This window comes from Denticeps clupeoides, chromosome 1, assembly GCF_900700375.1.
Source record: "Denticeps clupeoides chromosome 1, fDenClu1.1, whole genome shotgun sequence".
Taxonomy (NCBI): Eukaryota; Metazoa; Chordata; class Actinopteri; order Clupeiformes; family Denticipitidae; genus Denticeps; species Denticeps clupeoides.
Window position 1 is genome coordinate 22,478,288 of NC_041707.1, and position 19,349 is coordinate 22,497,636.

The 19,349-nt window shown below is 41.3% G+C and overlaps 2 protein-coding genes across 3 annotated transcripts in view; one reads left to right on the forward strand and one right to left on the reverse strand.

The window, feature by feature from the left end:
- Positions 1 to 7,556, reverse strand: part of slc8a4b (solute carrier family 8 member 4b) — a 59,281-nt gene extending 51,725 nt beyond the window's left edge. Inside the window, exons 1-2 of one of the 2 annotated variants that reach the window (XM_028995949.1) lie at positions 7,339 to 7,556; positions 6,875 to 6,913 (exon numbers count right to left, since the gene is read on the reverse strand). The gene's annotated coding sequence lies outside the window, so the exon portion shown is untranslated. Of the gene's footprint in view, positions 1 to 6,870; positions 6,914 to 7,338 lie in introns of both variants that reach the window. The other variant, XM_028995940.1, reaches the window with a different exon arrangement.
- Positions 7,557 to 13,512: 5,956 nt separating this feature from the next.
- On the forward strand, positions 13,513 to 18,493 carry LOC114788272 (T-complex protein 1 subunit eta). Its single transcript, XM_028976662.1, has 11 exons — positions 13,513 to 13,631; positions 14,253 to 14,406; positions 14,503 to 14,609; positions 14,724 to 14,902; positions 15,549 to 15,720; positions 16,361 to 16,525; positions 16,667 to 16,855; positions 16,976 to 17,073; positions 17,182 to 17,314; positions 17,403 to 17,609; positions 17,947 to 18,493. The coding sequence occupies exons 1-11, from the start codon at positions 13,539 to 13,541 to the stop codon at positions 18,175 to 18,177; spliced, it is 1,728 nt and encodes a 575-aa protein (XP_028832495.1). The 5' UTR covers positions 13,513 to 13,538; the 3' UTR covers positions 18,178 to 18,493.
- The last annotated feature ends 856 nt before the right edge of the window (positions 18,494 to 19,349 follow it).

Sequence of the window (19,349 nt, forward strand, 5' to 3'; positions counted from 1 at the left end):
CATGGTGCACACAACGAAATGTGTCCTCTGCTTTTAACCCATGACCACATCTCAGGCGCCCGGGGAGCAGTGTGTGGGGATGGTGCTTTGCTCAGTGGCACCTTAGTGGCACCTTGGCGGATGGGGATTTGAACCAGCGACCTTCTGGTTACGGGGCCGCTTTCTTAACCGCTAGGCCGCCACTGCCCCAGAAAGAGAGGGAGAGAAATTTGTCGCTCTTTGAAAGATATAAATGGGACATGCTGATTGTCAGTCTGCTGGAAACATGGAACACTCGGCACTAAACAGCAGCCTTTGATCCTGCAAGCACTGTGTTTGAAGCGGCAAAATCTGAAATCTGCAGATCACCCACACCTCGAGAGTACGAGACTATTATGGAGCCATGTATGAGAAGCGGAAAGCCTCGAGGAACACCTCACCTCAACAGTTTGTTTAGTTTCAAGCATTCAGGAATCCTTTCAAAATGTCACACACACACGGGTTTGCTCCTTGGATTGAGCAACAATCGTAAGGTATCAAAATCAATCTTAAAAACAAAAGGAAATCTTTGGCTGGGCCATTAATAGGCTCTAACCCTATCCATGAACATGATAAAGTAATATTAACAATGTAACTCCAAGATCATAGGATGGATGCAGTTGGCACAATGTAAGCCATTTCTCTCTGGACGTCCACAGGGAACAAGCGTGCTCAGTCAGACAAACCTGTGCTGATTTTTTAGGTATGCCCACTAACAAAGAACTGGTCGGTCTAGAATTTCAACGCTAGCTTTATTTGAACAATGAGAGACAGAACAATAATAAAAAAATGTAAAAAATGATCTGTATCTTATATGAAAGACACCTGTACATGTGCCAAATATGAATGTGCCACAAAACATTAACGATTTGGAGAGGATTTACAAAGAGGAGTGGGTGAAAATTGACAGATAGATGCCTTTATTGCCACTATACAAGAACAGCAAGCTAAAACCCCCCCTGAGATATGTGTGAACCCTGCGGCCAACTACAAAAAACGTCTGACCTCTACAACTTTTGTTTTTGTTTTTTTTAACTATTTTAATACGCATTTGTCTGGATTTTTTGGTCATTCTTATGTCTCTCAATGTTCAAATAAACCGACAATTGAAATTCTAGACTGGTCCTTTGTTTGTTAGTGGGCAAACTGACAAAATCTTGACCGTAACATAAGGGAGTCTCTGTACTTCTTCAATGCCCAATGTTTCTTTTACATTCTTAGCTAAAACAATAGGTGCAACTCATAAACGTCTTGGTTTGATGCAGGAGATAACTGTTTTAAAAATGGGGTGGTAGTAGCTTTGTGGGTAATAGTCCCACCTATAAACCAGATGACCACAATGTCACAGGTTCAAAACTCACTTACTAACATTGTGCCCCTGAGCAAGACACTTAAGCCTGAGTGTATCCAGGGGGACTGTCAATGTAATTAATGATTGTAAATCACTCTGGATAAGGGTGTCTGCTAGATGCCATAAATGTAAATGGCATTTACAACTCAAACAATTTATATCACTCCCAAATGTCCTTACATCAAATCCAGCCTAAAATGCAATAATAATAAATGCAATTTTGATCACTGTGCAATATTTCAAACTGTCATGCGTTGTTATCAGGTGCAAGAGTAGCAATGGGGTTGCTTCTTCCAAAACAATGGAATATTCTCTCAGTCTGATACCATGACGAAGGGGGGGCACCAGGCAAATTCAGACCGTGGCGTGTTGGGTCCAGGCCGCTACATGCTTGGAGTGACATTACTGCATGGTGCTCTACAAATACACATCTATGTGTGCACACAGACATACACACATAGACACAATTTAATAAGAGGATAAGTATCAGCCTGCCAGGATCTCTAGGCTCCCCTATTGTCTCTCGTGGTTGCATTTTAGCATTGCAAAGAGCTGCACTCAATGTTTAGAAATCATAAACAATTTTCATTAGGATGTACAATTGGTTCTCATGTTCCTCTTAATCCTTTCCCACGTTAACATCTAGGCTCCCCTTGCATTCCTTCTATCATATACATCATCATAAGAAGATAATGTTAATATTATTCTGTCATGAATATTCTTCTAGTACCCCACACATTCAAAGAAGGTGTGTGTGTGTGTGTGTGTGTGTGTGTGTGTGTGTGTGTGTGTACTTATGAATGAGTACATAGAGAAAGACAGAGCATTTGTACTGTCGGACTGTACCTGTACTTCCACCGAAGCCAATGGAGTACACTTTACTAAGTTATAAGTGCCTTATAAAAAGAGGTCTCCGGACAGTGAAGTGGCTTAGGTGAAATTATCCCACTTACATCAATACAAAGAAAACTGAAACAAGCATTATGCCCCAAGGAGTTTCATTTTCCATCCTTTTACCTCTCATGCAGCTCTAGACTGCTTCACTTACAACCTTTGTTAAAGCTTTAATAATCTTTCTGCTGGTTAGCTGGCCTTTATCAACTTTACTATTTATTTTCTTCTACCTTATATTCCTGTCACTGGTGAGGCAAGGACATAAAACTATAAGCTAGTAAAATCTGGTGAGGCAGGAGACATATAACCTTGTTGACGTGACCAAAGTTATGCCAGATTTTAAGGAGTCTAATATAGTGAGCAACAGTCGTTTCTCTGTAACTGTTTACTCTGAATACTCCTTTTTCACACACAAGAGAAAGGGTGGGGCACCCTCAGCAACATGGCAGTTTCTAATCCAATGTTAATTAGACCCCAGGAAATGGCAGGAATCGTCTCTGATCACGAGTCTTGCTTCCGGGACCATCAACCACACTGTGCCGCTACCAGACTCTATTAATAGCAAACTCTTCCGTGTACTAATCAGAGCTAAAAGAGGACTGCATTACTCTTTGCCTGTTAATGCAACAGGAGACACTAAACCCTCCCTCGGGTGCAGAAGCTAAACCTTCTTGACAAATGAACAAAAAAAGAGGAATGTAGATGATTCTCGGGGGTTAAAACATAATAATACTCTATTCCTGCAATGTAAATGGGAGGTCAGAAGGGAGTGATGTGATCGATGGGTGATTCAGTAATGGCAGCCAACTCTGAGCAACGCTCCATTTCTTCGACTGTTCTTCAATTCCTAAATTTCCCTATGGGATCAATAAAGTATTTATCTCATCTATCTTTACCATCAATCAATCAAAAAAGTTTTGCCAAGCTCACTCTGAGGTATTAATAAAAACTGGCACAAACTAAAACATCTACATAACCCAAATAAATTGCATTTTCATTTCAAAGGTGCTGTGAGCCAAGGTGTTCCATTTAGAAAATGGAAAAATGTGTTTGCAATTTGGGACGTGGTCTGGCCAAACGTACTGACAGCAACTCATAGCCCAAAATGATTTTAACGTACCACAGATTTATTACAATATCCACTATGAAAATAACCATGGCATTACAGGTTGTAAAGAAACTTCACAAACTTCCTCAGGAAAAATTGACGAATGGAATTAAACGTTCTGATATACATTGTATCATGTGACATATTTCACAATGACATTCACAAAAAGTACTACAGAAAAACCTCTGGGGATGCCAGTCCCAAACCTCTGTAATTTGGGAGTGTTGCTTCAGGAAGGGTATACTAATAGTGTCAAGTCAACCCTACTAGAATTGGTGGATGTATAGATTAATCCAGGGGTCTGATACCTACCAAAGAAGATGGTTTTTTACTTGATTTAGTGCTAGTGGTGCAAGGACCTAGGAGCTATTTTTCCCCATAATTCATGTCTGACCAGTATAACAGAAACTGACTTCTGTCTGTTAGAGTTAGTCTACACATCCCAAGGCAACATTTTTATTTAATGCATTAAACTGGTACATAATGTGATTGCTGCCTGTTATACAGGAACATTCTCATCCAAAATTGGTTTTCATTAGTTCTAATCAATCTTTCCTTTTAATCCTGGATCGTAGATCCCAGTTGAGGACTCTTCACGAAGGCTTAACTTGATTATATTTGTTCCTACGGGGCTGCACAGGAGAGAATGGAATGGAGGGGAAATGAAAGTCCTTCATTTAAATGGAGGGATCAATGAGCAATTCTCTGTTTACTAGTCTATGAGGCAAAGCTTGTCCCACAGAGACTTAAGTGCACAAATCCACTGAAGATAAACACACCTTGACAAAGCCCAGTGAACTTTGCCAGCTGAGCTGCTCGGTGGATGCAAATGGAATGAATAAAATGCATTTCCGCTGCATTCAACTTTCAAAACAGATTCCCCAGTGACTCGGCTAACATTCAACGTTAGGGCTTTAAAATATAATGCAGAAAAATCATTTCAGTCAGCTAAAATAATAGGTGCATTTATGGCATTAATCAGATGCTCCTTATCCAGAGCGCCTTACAATCAGTAGTTACAGGGACAGTCCCCCCTGGAGACACTCAGTGTTAAGTGTCTTGTTCAGGGACACAATAGTAGTAAGTGGGATTTGAACCTGTGACTTTTGTGGTCTTCTGGTTCATAGGTGATGGTTAGTAGGCTATGACCACTGAATTTCTTCCCTGGGTGCTTCTGTGACTCTGATTGCCTACTGTGTTCCTCCCTGTGTTGCTAGTAAAAACACTTTCACCGCTGGGCATCTGTGCTCTCAGTCCCCCTTTGGCCACATGACTAAGCAGCCATTGATTTCAGGACTGAATCCTATCCTGGTGGAAAAAAAATCTTTGAGGCTGTTTAATTTCCTCTCCTCCAGAAACTGCCCAAAGCCTGAAAAATGGTGGACCTGGTCATCCATGAAATAGTATGAAGAGCCCATTCGACATTCTGTCTGGGTCAAGGGTCAACCTCATACCTACAGCTTATAACCGGGATATTGCTGGTGTGCAGCTGACGAACAATTTGACACATTTCGCCTGCAATGTTGCTTTATGGTGACTGAGAATTAAAACCATAACAAAATGGTTATATTGATATTTTTATTGAATTGTCATTCTATATGGTAATCAGCCAACGCATAAAAAATATCTGACAGTTTATTAATCATAAAGTAAATAATCTCTAAAATAATGCGATCATGAAGTAATGATTAATTATCTGTCGGAATATGTATGTAACATGTATAAGGCAGCAAATGAATAGTCAGTTCCTGAAGCGAATGTGATGGAAAAAAGCATAAGGAGCTGAATTTTAATAGTTCGATGACTGGGTCAGAGCTTCTGGTTCTCAGCATGATGTACTTTTACTCTGACACATACCACCTACCTAAACATTGTTGTAAATGCTGAAAAACCTTGATAACAATGGCACCCTTTCGCACATAATACACACAACACACACACAAAAGAACGTTTGAGGAACATTTACAATTTTAGGGTATGATCTGGCATTTGAATTTCACAGATGTCAATCAGCCAATCTGTGGGATTTGTGATAAAAAAAAAACATCTAAGTGTAGTCGTTTTGGTCAGGTTACTTTTGTGTAAGCACAATAATTTATCGCAACTCTTTACATGTTACATAAGGTGGTAGTAGCCGAGTGGGTAAGACACTTGCCTATGAACAAGAAGACCCAGGTTCAAATCCCACTTACTACCATTGTGTCCCTGAGCAAGACACTTAACCCTAAGTTGCTCCAGGGGGGGGGGACTGTCCCTGTAACTACTGATTGTAAGTCGCTCTGGATAAGGGCGTCTGATAAATGCTGTAAATGTAAATGATGAGCAGAACCGACAGTGGATCTGCATCTGGCTATAACTTAAGTACAAGGTTTCACAAAACATGATTCTAGTGACGACTGATAGTGATGATTCCATAACAACCTGCCACCAGTTTCCTACCAAATGTACGAGAGGGATTTTACGGGCAGGTTATTTCCACAAAACCTTGCTTCAGATGCTTGTAGATTCTTTTTTTAATCCCCTCTTAAATAATCCAATCATTAAGGGGATCTGCCTAACATGCAGAATGCCCAGTGGCCCTCACACTCATATGCAACACATCGCTGACAACCAGCGTTACAGTATATCCACTGCATTACATTATATAATTCAGGATAGTGCACACTGGGTAGGATTATCAGAAATGAATTGGGGATCTATGTTATAAGAGAGGGTGGGATGGATGATTTGAGGGATGGAAACGAAAGGTACCGATATGAGAGAGAGAGAGGAGAGATGAAAGTTTGTATATGTGCGATAGATTTGGGTCATGTGAAAACTTCAAAGTCTGGCTGCATAAGTGAATTCCAGTGAGAGTCAGGGAGAAGGGAATTTGGCATCTGGTGTCATTTCGAAAAAAGAAAGTGAGATTTCCTTTTGGTTAACACACCCAAATTCACAAACCTGGCAGAAATCATCGAACACAGCATTCCCACAGTTAAAAGCACCATATTCTCACATTCTCATATAATAATATAGCATATGTATAACACAAGCTTGACACACGTACTCTGTGGTGATTATGGAGACTAAGATAGAGGCCATTTTGAAGAATCCAATGGAAGAAAGATATTCCAATTTTCTTTTGTAGCAGGAGATTTGATGAATCTGTTTTTACCTTCAGGACTGCTTTGTTCACTATTGTCACCATCAAAAGCGGCTGAAGATAGTTGAGAGAAGTTAAGAGTTTGAAATCAAATGTATGATTTTTATTAACATTACATAACCTAACGTGTTATTTCATAGTCCGTTTCCTTCTATAATGTAAAGTATGCAAGACTCATAATTGAGAAGGTGCGTCCAAACTTTTGACTGCTAGTGTATTTTAAACCACCCACAACGTTATACAGCTTTCTGAAAAGCAGTCTACAGTTTAACAGTATATCATCTCAATCTCCATAGCACAGATTTTACGCTTTACGATATCCCAAGCTTTAGAACTTAAAAAAAAAAATCTTACCTGCCTCGTTATTGCTGCGGTCCGGAGCGAACCGGGCGGGGAGCTGCAACGGGAATAAACAGATTACTGTCCGACAATAGCCACCAATATCCTCCCTGGAGAGGATTTACACAACAGCTCCAAGTTTTCCTCTTCAATATCCCCCATGTGGAGTCATCCGTTCATTCATAAGAATCGAATACGCTGTGTGTGTGTGTGTGTGTGTGTGTGTGTGTGTGTGTGTGTGTGTGTGTGTGTGTGTGTGTGTGTGCGTGCGTGCGTGTGTGTGTGTGTGTGCGTGCGTGCGTGTGTGTGTGTGCGTGTTTATTAGCATTTGTTCTCTGCTGCCTATTATATCCAGAAATGAACCCCGAGATGGATCTGGGGTCACATGTCAGTGTAAAACCGCGCGGGAGTTCAGGTGAGCTCCGACCCGCCTGTTCCCCGTAGCGTCCGCGCTGCGACGGCGGATGTCGGGCTGGAACTCACCGGTCCGCGTAATCCGCGCGTCTGACCGGAGATCGGGGATCGGGGGTCCTGAACGCTCCTTCCGTTCCGCTTACAGACCGACGTCCGTCTGTCGGCGCAACTGAGCCCAACACGGGGTGTCCATCGCGGCGCGCCTTCGGCAGCGGCTCCCGGGAAGCTGGCAGAGGAGACCAGAGTACGGAGACAGGACGCGCACACACACACACACACACACGCACACACAGAGAAAGGGGAGGAGGAGAATGTCTTTTTAGCAAGTGCATGGGTGTATTCGGAGCTCTTAAACTAGCCTGCATCAAAAAAAAAAAAAAGTAGGTGGAGAGGTGTAATGAATACGCGTACCCATGTTATGTCGTGTCACTCTGATCCCAATTTGCGGCTAATTTGTTGGTCAATTCACCCCGGAATGTAATACATATTGACATTTAAGGTTTTGTAGTGTAAGGCATCGGTCCACTTTTTAGAGCTAACGGTACCGATTGACGCATTTCACCTGTAATAGTTCATCACGGTCGTGTGTGTGTGTGTGTGTGTGGGGGGGGGGGGGGGGGTTCTTCATGTGCAGTGGTTTTTGACCAGTGTTCAAAGATCAGCAGTCAAAAATTGGTGAAAAGATGCCCTGGGTGTCGTCCGCGTTCAAAATGCAGTGAACTGGGAAATGTGTAGGATATGCTCCTGCACCATGCAACATAATGGCATACACTACCTGCCCCAAACAGTTACCATCAATCAAAATTTACGTTGACACACACACACATACACACCTATTTTTCATCCAACAAACTTTCTGCACAAAGAAAACCCAGGCAAGGAACCAAGCCAGGTGCTACCCCATGCACCACAATGTGCTCCTGCTTACTTGTGTAATGTGTCCAATCATCCTCTGTGTCACTCATACTCTTAATAAACCCATTGATTTTGTCGTCCGGATCTCACCCATCGTCCTCACACGCGCTTACTTCAACAGAGAGCGGGAGAGAGCGGTGATAAACAGAGGGCTTTACAGGGCCATTAGCTGGCTGTTTATACAGCACTCTTGACCACCCACACCTCCACACCTCTCAGCATCAGGGTATTGAGTGGTGCTCTGATGGATGACCGTGGTCTCCTTCACCGGCAATTCAGGAACAGTTGATGGCCACATCGCCTTCTTCTGCGCCGCTTCTCCCAACTGCATGAAAAACGATGCGATGAGCTTTCTTATTTTCTACTGTTCACTGTGGCTTATTTTCAAGTTTTTTGATACCGAGCTCTTGACTGGGAAAAGAATGTGCGCCCAAAAGGGGCAGTGGAGGCCTAGCGGTTAAGGAAGCGGCCCCGTATTCGGAAGGTTGCTGGTTTGAATTCCGACCTGCCATGGTGCCACTGAGCAAAGCATCGCCCCCACACACTGCTCCCCGGGCGCCTGTCATGGCTGCTCACTGCGCACCAAGGGTGATGGTTAAAAGCAGAGGACACGTCTCATTGTGTCACCATGTGCTGTGATTCACAATGACAATCACTTCTTTCTAAAGCATCCCGAGTCCTTTCAATTTTCAGTTTTTTTAATAACTAGCACACTTTAACACACATTGATTTATAGTTAATGACATTTTTGTTCACTATAATGTAAAATGTATATATTTATGTATATGTATATATATATATATATATATATATATATATATATATATATATATATATATATATATATATATATATATATATATATATATATATATATATTTAATTCATGCTACTTGTTCTATGGAGAGATCCACATTTATCTTAAAATTTTCAGGTTGTTCTGAGCATCACAATTGGGCACCCATGATGCCCCGTCCAATGCACAGTGGGCGGTGGGGTAAGGGTGCGGTTGCTTAATCACAGGCTACTCCTGAAAAAGGAGTAACCTGCATGTAATGATTACGTAGCATATGACTTTGAGGTGGTATGGGTCTTGTGGCTTATAATATACAGAGATATTGACTGGCGAAATTACAGTATATGAAAGTACAGCCATATGTAATGATATGTGACGTCAGCAAAAAATAAAGTTATTTCTTTTTATATAAATATGTTTCATTTATTCATAGGTTAATAATTATGAATATATTAGAATCATAAAAATATGCAACGCTCCACTCAGTTATTAGCATTCCTGCTAAAGATTAGTAAAACATATTAGAAGGCACTCGTGTGGCACAATCATTGCCATTCCTGCAGTTATACAATATACAATGATAAATGCTGCAAATGTACAACCACTCCTGGTCAGTAAAACTGCATCGAGCCTTATTCTAACACATTTTTATATACATTTAGATTACAGAATCTTTCCAGACCATCCACAGTCCAAGATGAAGAGTGCACTGTGTGTCATCCCCACAGGATTTAACAGGGTTCCGGACAGGGACCTGAGATGGAGCTTTTGCTGATGGTTAGTTCTGGTAGTTACATGCTTAGAACCACTGGCAAACCTTCCATGTTTGGAGCAAGGAGGCTTGCTATTCTTCTTTTGAATTCATCTTTGTGTTTTGTTTTTTCTCTCTCTACTGTTCCCATCTTCCTAAATGTTATAAAGAATCTAAATGAATGTCCTTTTCCAGGCATGTTTTGCCAGTACAAATGTACAAATCTTATTTCAATGTAGTGTACACTAGTATGTATCAGTCAAAAAGGTTTGCAAATTTTGAAGGCATTTACTGATATATAGATTTGTACAACAATGCTATATGCTGGGACTCGATGGGTTGTGCTCTACGGTCCCCTGAAATACATGACTGTAAAGAGCAGCCTTACTCAAGGGCGAGGCTCTGCTTGCATGTATATAAATGTATGATAATTGTATGTGTCTAAAAAAAGTGGCACCCTGGAGAACAAACACGGAGCAAAGGCACATCAGAGGGAGAGGTTCACCACCCCTGACGTCCTCTCCTCACCCTGACCACACCAACCAAAGCCTCTAGTTATATGGGTAGAAAATAGCAACAAACCACTGTCATGTGCCGTGTTTAATGTAGAGTAGCAGAGCAGGCAAAGTCTGTTCCGTAGCTGTACATCAGAAAAAAGGCTTTCAAATGCTTTTACAAAATGTTTTATATCTTTATTTGTTTAACAAATGTAAACAGGCAAGTTATTTTTTGTTTTTTTTCTCACGTCAAAAGTGAAAGTGAAGTAATTGTCACTTGTGATACACAGCAGCACAGCACACGGTGACATGTGCCCGGGGAGCAGTGTGTGGGGACGGTGCTTTGGTCAGTGGCACCTCAGTGGCACCTTGGCGGATCGGGGATTCGAACCGGCAACCTTCTGATTACGGGGCATCTGCTAGGCCACCACTGTCCCCTAAAGCAAGCCTTTTACTGCAAAGATAAAATGTTACTATTTTTCAGCTGATGAAGTTCAGAAGAATAAAAATTTCAAAGGCTAATCAAAACTGTATCATATGCATTAAGACCGTATTCTTAATTATTTTATTTAGAAGCCCATCAAAAGCTCATGTATACTGATTGTGTGGGTTGTCATTTTTTGGACAAGTCACTCAAATGAGGTTGATACATTTACATTTATGGCATTTATCAGATGCCCTTATCCAGAGCGACTTACAATCAGTAGTTAAAGGGACAGTCCCCCCTGGAGCAACTTAGGGTTAAGCGTCCTGCTCAGGGACACAATGGTAGTAAGTGATATTTGAACCTGAAATGGTCTTCCTCTTTTTCTGTGAGGAACATCTTAACTACCTTTCTCACCTTTTTAAAATAATTTTTCTTTTACCTTATCTAGTGTAAAAATGTTCCAGAATCTTTAATATACAATGATGCCTGATTTGTGGCTGGCATTCTTCTACCTGTTGCTGAATACTATTGCACTTCTCATTGTTGTAACAGTATTGTTAGAGTGTATGGTGCACTCTATTGGAAGGCAATAGTACTGCACAAGTAGAAAAGAAGGAAAACCGTCTTAAGCCTGTAAGGCTTTCAGACCGAACAGTAAAATCTAGAACTAAAAAAACTTAATTCAGTAAAAGTATCTTTACTTTGCTTCAATTCTACTCTAGTAAAAGTAAAAATTACTTAATCACATTATCTGCCATCAGAGATTTATTTCTCACATGACAAAAGCTGCTATGGCAAATTGCTGTAAGGCTCTTGTTCAGTTTGAGCAATGTAATCTATGGAATACACAAGCAAAAAGCATATACAGTGCATCCGGAAAGTATTCACAGCACATCACATTTTAAACATTTTGTTATGTTGCAACCTTAATCCAAAATTGATTTTTCTACACACAACACCCCATAATGGCAAAGTGAAAAAAGTTTAATTGAGGTTTTGCCAAATTTATTAAAAATAAAAAACTGAAAAAGCACAGGTACATAACTATTCACAACATTTGACATGAAATTCAGACTTGAGCTCTGCTGCCTCCTGTTTCCCCTGATCATGCTTGAGATGTTTCTGCTGCTTAGTTGGAGACCACCTGTGGAAAAAAACACTTGATTTTACATTATTTGAAGGCACATGCCTGTCAGAACACAAACCAAGCATGAAGTCAAAGGAATTGTCTGTAGACCTACAAGACAGGATTGTCTTAAGGCACAAATCTGGGGAAGGTTACAGGGAAATTTGTGCTTTTTTGAAGGTCCTAATTAGAACAGTGGCCTCCATCATCCATAAGTAGAAGAAGTTCAAAACCACCAAGACTCTACATACAGCTGATCTGCAACCTAAACTGGGTGACCTCATGGAGGCCTTAGTCAGGGAGGTGACCAAGAATTCGATGGTCACTCTGTCAGAGCTCCAGAGTGGACAGAAGAGAACCTTCTAGAAGGACAACCATGTCTGCAGAAATCCAGACAGAAGCCACTGCTTAGTAAAAGGCACATGGCACATGGAGTTTGACAAAAGCCACCTAAAGGACTCTCAGACCATGAGAAACAAAACTTGGTATGAATCTTTGGTATGAATGCCAGGTGTCACATTTGGAGGAAACCAGGCACCGCTCATCGCCAGGCCAATACCATCCCTACAGTGAAGCATGGTGGTGGCAGCATCATGCTGTGAGGATGTTTTTCAGCAGGAACAGAGAGACTAGTCACAATAGCGGGAAAGATGCCTCTTTCAGCAGGACAACGACCCTAAACACATAGCCAAGATATCAAAGGAGTGGCTTCAGGACAACTCTCAATGTCCTTGAGTTGCCCAGCCAGACCCCAGACTTGAATCTCTGGAGAGATTTTAAAACACTTCCCATTTTTCCGAGGTGCTGCAAAGAGGAATGGGCCAAGCTGGCCACGGATAGGGGTACCAAACATGAGGCATCTTATTCAAACAGACTTGAGGCTGTAATCGCTGCCAAAGGTATATCAGCAAAGTATTGAGCAAAGGCAGTGAATACATGTGATGTACATGCCAAAACCTCAAGTAAACTTTTTTTCACTTTGTTATTATGGGCTTGAAATATGAAGCATGCTTTCAGGCTACATGTGGTAGCTGTAAAAAGTTTAGGATACAGACACTCAGCATTAAAAATCTGATGATAATTATCTGGGCAACATTCTCAAAAAGCAGTCAAGTTTTCATTTGTGTCAAACAAACTGTGAATTTGTTAATCAATCAGAATCAGAAAACTTTATTAACCCTGAAGGAAATTGCTTATGCACAGAGGGAAAGACATACAATGTACATACAATGTATGTACAAGACATACAACAAGTGCACAGAGAGCCAGACAAACATTTATGAGTATAAACAAAAATAAAAATGTAGTGAAGTAAAAAAATGTAAAAAAAAAAAAAAAAAGTAATTGAGTAAATGTAAAATTACATATTTCAACAATTTAAAAATGACAAATTACTCACAACAACTACTCAATTACAGTAACGTGTGTAAATGTAATTCGTTACTTTCCACCTCTGAAAATCAGGCGTCCATGTTGCAGGGTTCAGCTCAAGAAGTAGGCATGATTAACACCATTACTGTGGACTGTTCTCACCTGGATAAGGGCGTATGATAAATGCTGTAAATGTAAACATAGATGGAGAATTTCTGGTCATTAAAATGGCATAAAATGGGTCAAATCAGTAACAAAACCTAAAATAAAAAAAGTTTCATAATTTCTTGATTAAAAAACAAGTCGGACAACGCAACGCCGCCGCTGCATTCTCTGTGTGCGGACACAGTGCCCTCTAGCGGCCACGGCGGGAACCGGCCGGTATAATGTCGCTCGGGGAGCGTTCTAGAGGCTTCCCGTTGCATTGTGGGATTGGAAAGTCGGCGTTGTCTCCTTCTTTTTCGCCTGCAAGAATGATGGTGAGTAGCGAGGGGAATCTTTGCCCATCCGTGATGGTATCGATGTGGGCTGTTCGGGTTATTTCGACGTTGTGCACCGGCCGCGCTATTCTTTTAGCGCGTGGTTGTATTTTTTAAAAGATGAGACAGTTGGATGGATTAATTCTTTTAGCGCTCAGTCGCGAGCTAGCTGCTAGCTGTTAGCACCATTCTGTCGTATCCCCGCCTATGACGGGATCCTCCTCGAGTTTGACAGCCGGTGTTTTGTCGACGTTAGAGTTTTCCCGCCTCAGATTACGGGTCTGTATGGTTTATTGTTTTAGTTGCTGTGTTGGTGTTTTCTCTTGAAGCATATTTATTTAGTCCTATTTCCATCTAAGACGATTCGATAGCTAATGAGCTAACACGCCGTGGACCTGAACACAATGTAAAGGAAATATTAAATGTACTTGTACGTTGCTGTTGGGAGTGATGTGGTTTCACGTTTGAAAACTCCAAAACACTGTAGTGTGCTTTTCGCCCAGTTGTGGGTACTGTATTTTCCCCTTAATTCCTTTTGAATTTTTGGGATGGATTTTTAACCATGTTTTTTTTTTTTTTTTTTTAACCATGTAAATGTGTCCTCGTCCCCTCTCTCCCCAGCCCACACCAGTAATTGTGCTGAAGGAGGGGACAGACACTTCCCAAGGTGTCCCACAGCTCGTCAGCAACATCAATGCCTGTCAGGTCATCGCAGAGGCTGTCCGCACCACGCTTGGTCCCCGTGGCATGGACAAGCTGATAGTGGACAACAGAGGTGCATCAATGCACTAGACTACCAGCTTACTCGTTTTCAGGTGTACTTTGAGACTGGAAAATTTAAATGTTGAGTTTTTTTTCTTCTTATTTTAAGGAAAAGCCACTATTTCTAATGATGGGGCCACCATTTTAAAGCTGCTGGACGTGGTTCACCCAGCAGCCAAAACCCTAGTGGAAATTGCAAGATCCCAGGATGCTGAGGTAGGTGCAGTGCATGCTATCATGTCAATGAAGTTGGCACATGGACATCATTATGACTTCACTTTGACTTTCATTAAAGCACGGCTTAAAGTACTGATTTCTGTTTTCCTTTAGGTGGGAGATGGTACAACTTCCGTGACGCTCCTGGCGGCCGAATTCCTGAAGCAGTTGAAGTCTTACGTAGAGGAGGGACTCCATGCTCAAACTATTATTCGCGCATTCCGCACCGCCACCCAGCTTGCAGTCAAGAAGATTAAGGATATTGCGGTTACCATCAAGAAGGATGACAGAGAGTGAGTGTGGTGTATTGGCCTTTCTGGTTTCGTGATATGCATGTATATGCGATTTTCACATGACTTAATATTTATCAGACATTTACAGCATTTATCAGACGCCCTTATCCAGAGCGACTTACAATCAGTAGTTACAGGGACAGTCCCCCTTGAGCAACTTAGGGTTAAGTGTCTTGCTCAGGAACAATGGTAGTAACCTGGGTAGTAACTTGAACCTGGGTCTTCTGGTTCATAGTGTTCGAGTGTGTTACCCCTAGGCTACTACCACTAGACTACTACCACCCCATAATATAAAATATTTTGAGTCATATATTATGGTTGTATGCTTGTTAGTCTGTTTTTTTTTTTGTGTGTGTGTTTTGAATATTAAAATCAAAGCCACATGTGATATCAGTCATTTATTAAATTTCTTTGAGCAGAAACAAAAAGAAATGCTGATATTAGTGTACATTGAACAAAACTGTATACATCTCTGAGAAGCCCTGTTTTTTTTTTTGTATGTCTTAATGACTTTTTGGATCATTTTTATTTGTAGTATGCAATGTAAGGATGACTCTTAGTCAAGGAAAATATTGCAGTATTTGTATTTTTTGTCTCATACGCTGTGTTGCTTTTCTTTCAATTATCTATATGCCTGTTGCTCTAGAGAGCAAAGGAAATTGCTGGAGAAGTGTGCTGCCACCGCACTGAACTCGAAGCTCATTGCAGGACAGAAGGAGTTCTTCTCCAACATGGTTGTGGATGCTGTGATGATGCTGGATGAACTTCTGCCCCTCAAGATGATTGGTATGAAGAAAGTGCAGGGTGGCGCCTTGGAGGTAAGCAAGAATAATTTAAAATTTGTATTAAGTCCGGATTATGTAATTGTTTGGTTTGTGGAAGGGATTTGGAGCCAAAATTAACTTTACAAACTTCTATTAAAAGTGAAATTACTTCTTAATATAATGGCAAATTATTGTTGTACTGTATAATACAAAATGCACAAATATTATATAGATTAATAGTCATTGTATTAATAACTGTTGTGGCAAGAATAGGGCATTAAAATAAAGCATCTCATACCCATTATATGCCTGAGCTGGACTCATGCATTGAGTCCCTTCTTAGTTACAAAAGAGTAACATTCCATATAACGTGAGAAGGCAATGTAAATACTGTGATGTAAGATAAGCTGTGGCCATTACATTTTAAAAACAGGTTTCTCATCTGAGAAATGCTGTACAGTTTACATTTTCTGAAAAGTCAGCTTTGATGTTTTCATTTCCTTTAACAGAGATGGCAGCAGCCTCTAAACTGCATCTAATCACTGAATATCAGTGATCAATTAAATAAAACACCAATGCAGATAATCAAGAAAAAATGCCCAAAATCGACTGGCAATTGTCGGCCAGTTCATACTTAAAGCAAGCACAAGTAATAATGTATTTATTACTGTTATTTTTTTGTCTGGATCTCCAGGACTCTCAACTGGTGGCAGGTGTTGCCTTCAAGAAAACCTTCTCTTATGCTGGATTTGAAATGCAACCAAAACGTTATGAGAACCCAAAGATTGCCCTACTCAACATTGAGTTGGAGCTCAAAGCAGAGAAGGATAACGCTGAAGTCAGAGTTAACAATATTCAGGTATGAACCAGTAATGCTACTATTGGTTATCACAAGTTAATAGTTGCATCATGTGTGGAGTTTGGCTATTTAATAGTTGCAAGGGAAACTAAAAAAAACTGTAATGTGTATACCCCCCCCCCCCCCCCTCTCTCTTTTTAGGACTATCAGGCCATTGTAGATGCAGAGTGGAATATCCTCTATGACAAATTGGAGAAAATATACAAATCTGGGGCAAAAGTAGTGCTCTCCAAGCTTCCTATTGGAGATGTGGCCACACAGTACTTTGCAGACAGGGATCTGTTCTGTGCTGGCAGGGTCCAGGAAGAAGACCTCAAGAGAACAATGATGGTAATGAAATGCAAGATTGTGGCATCCACAATCCAGCGAAGCAACCTCTCCATTGATGAAGTAGTTTGTTGGATGTTTTGTACGCCATGGATTGTTGAGCTCTTGTGAATTTTCTTCCAGGCCTGCGGGGGCTCCATTCAGACGAGTGTGGGCTCTTTGACCGATGATGTGCTTGGTCAGTGTGAACTGTTTGAAGAGGTGCAGGTTGGAGGAGAGAGGTAAAGAACATGAACATGGAATCAGTTTTTCTCTGTTTTAATGAAACTGCTAATGCTAAAGCACTTGCTGCCATTGTCTCTCTTCCTGCATGTGCTATCTTTCTATAGGTACAATTTCTTTAAGGGCTGTCCCAAGGCCAAAACATGCACCATCATACTGAGGGGTGGAGCTGAGCAGTTCATGGAGGAAACGGAGCGTTCACTGCATGATGCAATCATGATTGTGCGCAGAGCTATTAAGGTGAGCTGATTTCCATGGTTGTGACTTGTATTTTAATTATTGTTTGTTGAAATTACTACTTCTTATAATGTGCATTAATTAATTTCAGAACGATTCCATTGTGGCTGGAGGTGGTGCAATTGAGATGGAGTTGTCCAAGTACCTAAGGGATTACTCCAGAACCATTCCAGGCAAGCAGCAGCTTCTGATTGGCGCATATGCCAAAGCTTTGGAGGTTATCCCCCGACAGCTATGTGACAACGCCGGCTTTGATGCCACCAACATTCTTAACAAGCTTAGAGCCAAGCATGCTCAGGTATGTGTCTAACATCCACTGTGTCATACAATGCTTCTGTGCAGACTTTGTGAAGTCATTTTCAAAATCAGGAAATTACAAAACAGGTCCTTACACAGTATTATCTGAGGTCTTTAATTGTGACAAACACAAAGTGCCAGGGACAGTAAAACTAGAAAAGAGCAGAACGGTTAAGTGGAGGTGAGCGCAGCATAGTTGATATTGGACATCTGGGAGCATTTATTCAACATTTGATTTCTTCAGATGGAGAAAAAAAAAAGTAATCACACATCTGGAAACTGACGTCTAAACTGCTGTTACATAACTCATGTGTCCCTTCCCTTTTCCCTCTCCACAGGGTGGCATGTGGTATGGTGTAGACGTCAACAATGAAGATATTGCTGACAATTTCGAGGCCTGTGTGTGGGAGCCTGCCATTGTGCGCATAAATGCTCTAACTGCTGCTTCTGAGGCTGCCTGTCTAATCCTGTCTGTTGACGAGACCATCAAAAACCCTCGCTCAACCACTGATGGTCCCCCAGGGCCTGCTGGCAGGGGCCGTGGACGTCCACATGGTCATCCACATTAGACCGCCCCCCAGGGCAGGTCTTAATATTCTGGACTGTATTGAAATGTGGGAGAAGATGGTCCCAGTTTTTTTCACATGCTTTCACTTGTCTGCATTGGCTGTTGGCCACTCAGTTTGTTGATATTTGATTTATAAATTAGTTATTAACCCTCCCACTTCCTGGTCTTTTTAGTGTCACATTGTCATTGGAAGAGCTGATTTCTTTGTAGAACAGTCATAAGCACTGATGTTGAGTTGGGCTACAATGATTCAACCAGACAGTGCATCCCATCTGTGAAGATATTTATTGGACCATTAAAAAGAATACTCCATTGTCCGGAAGGGTCTGTGGTCAGTGAGGCGTCTCTTGGGACAAAAACCACTTACCTCCCCATAATACAACCTATGTCTGGAAAACACAATTTCATATTTCTCAATCAGCTCCAGAAGTTTATCTTTCCAAACAGAAGTCACTTCACAGTCTATATCCTGCAGACCCAAATTCTCCAATCTACTCTCCATAGACGTTCCAACCACACTTACAGTGCTTGTTGCTGCCAGACAATAATCTTTCCTGTCAGAGGCCAGTGTTCCAAAACTGCGAAATTTCCTGCTCCTTCAGTACATCAAAATGTTCCAATGCGATATCAGCGATTTTTGCATTCCGGTGGAGTTTGATTTCAGAGTGAGTAGGTTTATCAGTTTTACTGGGAGCCATCTGTCTCCCCAAAGAGGGGAAACGACTCTACCCACCAGTATGTTTCGATGCACACACCGGGTCTTACACGGCTCCACTACAACAGTACTACCTGCAGAGAGTTGTGTTCCAGGTGGCAATCGTGCCCAGACCAGATGTTCACTTAAGGGTTCGAGTGTATCAGCCCTCTTCAACTTAACTGTACCCACTTTATCTGGAATGCTTCCCCCCCTCCATCTCTCCAGATTGGATAACATCCGCAGAAAATCACCATGTTCATTTTGACACATTCCATCCGGTTTGTTTAAGACCCTCCAATAACGGTCATTGGATTTCAACTGTCTGATCAATGGTTTCAAAACGTTAGTACCAATAACCAATTATTCTACTTGACCTTCTACCACTAATACAGGAACCTCAAAATTAATTCCAAACAATTCAAGTTTAAGTGTATGTTCACCCACTGGGTTAGTCTGCTTACCCCCACATCCCACCA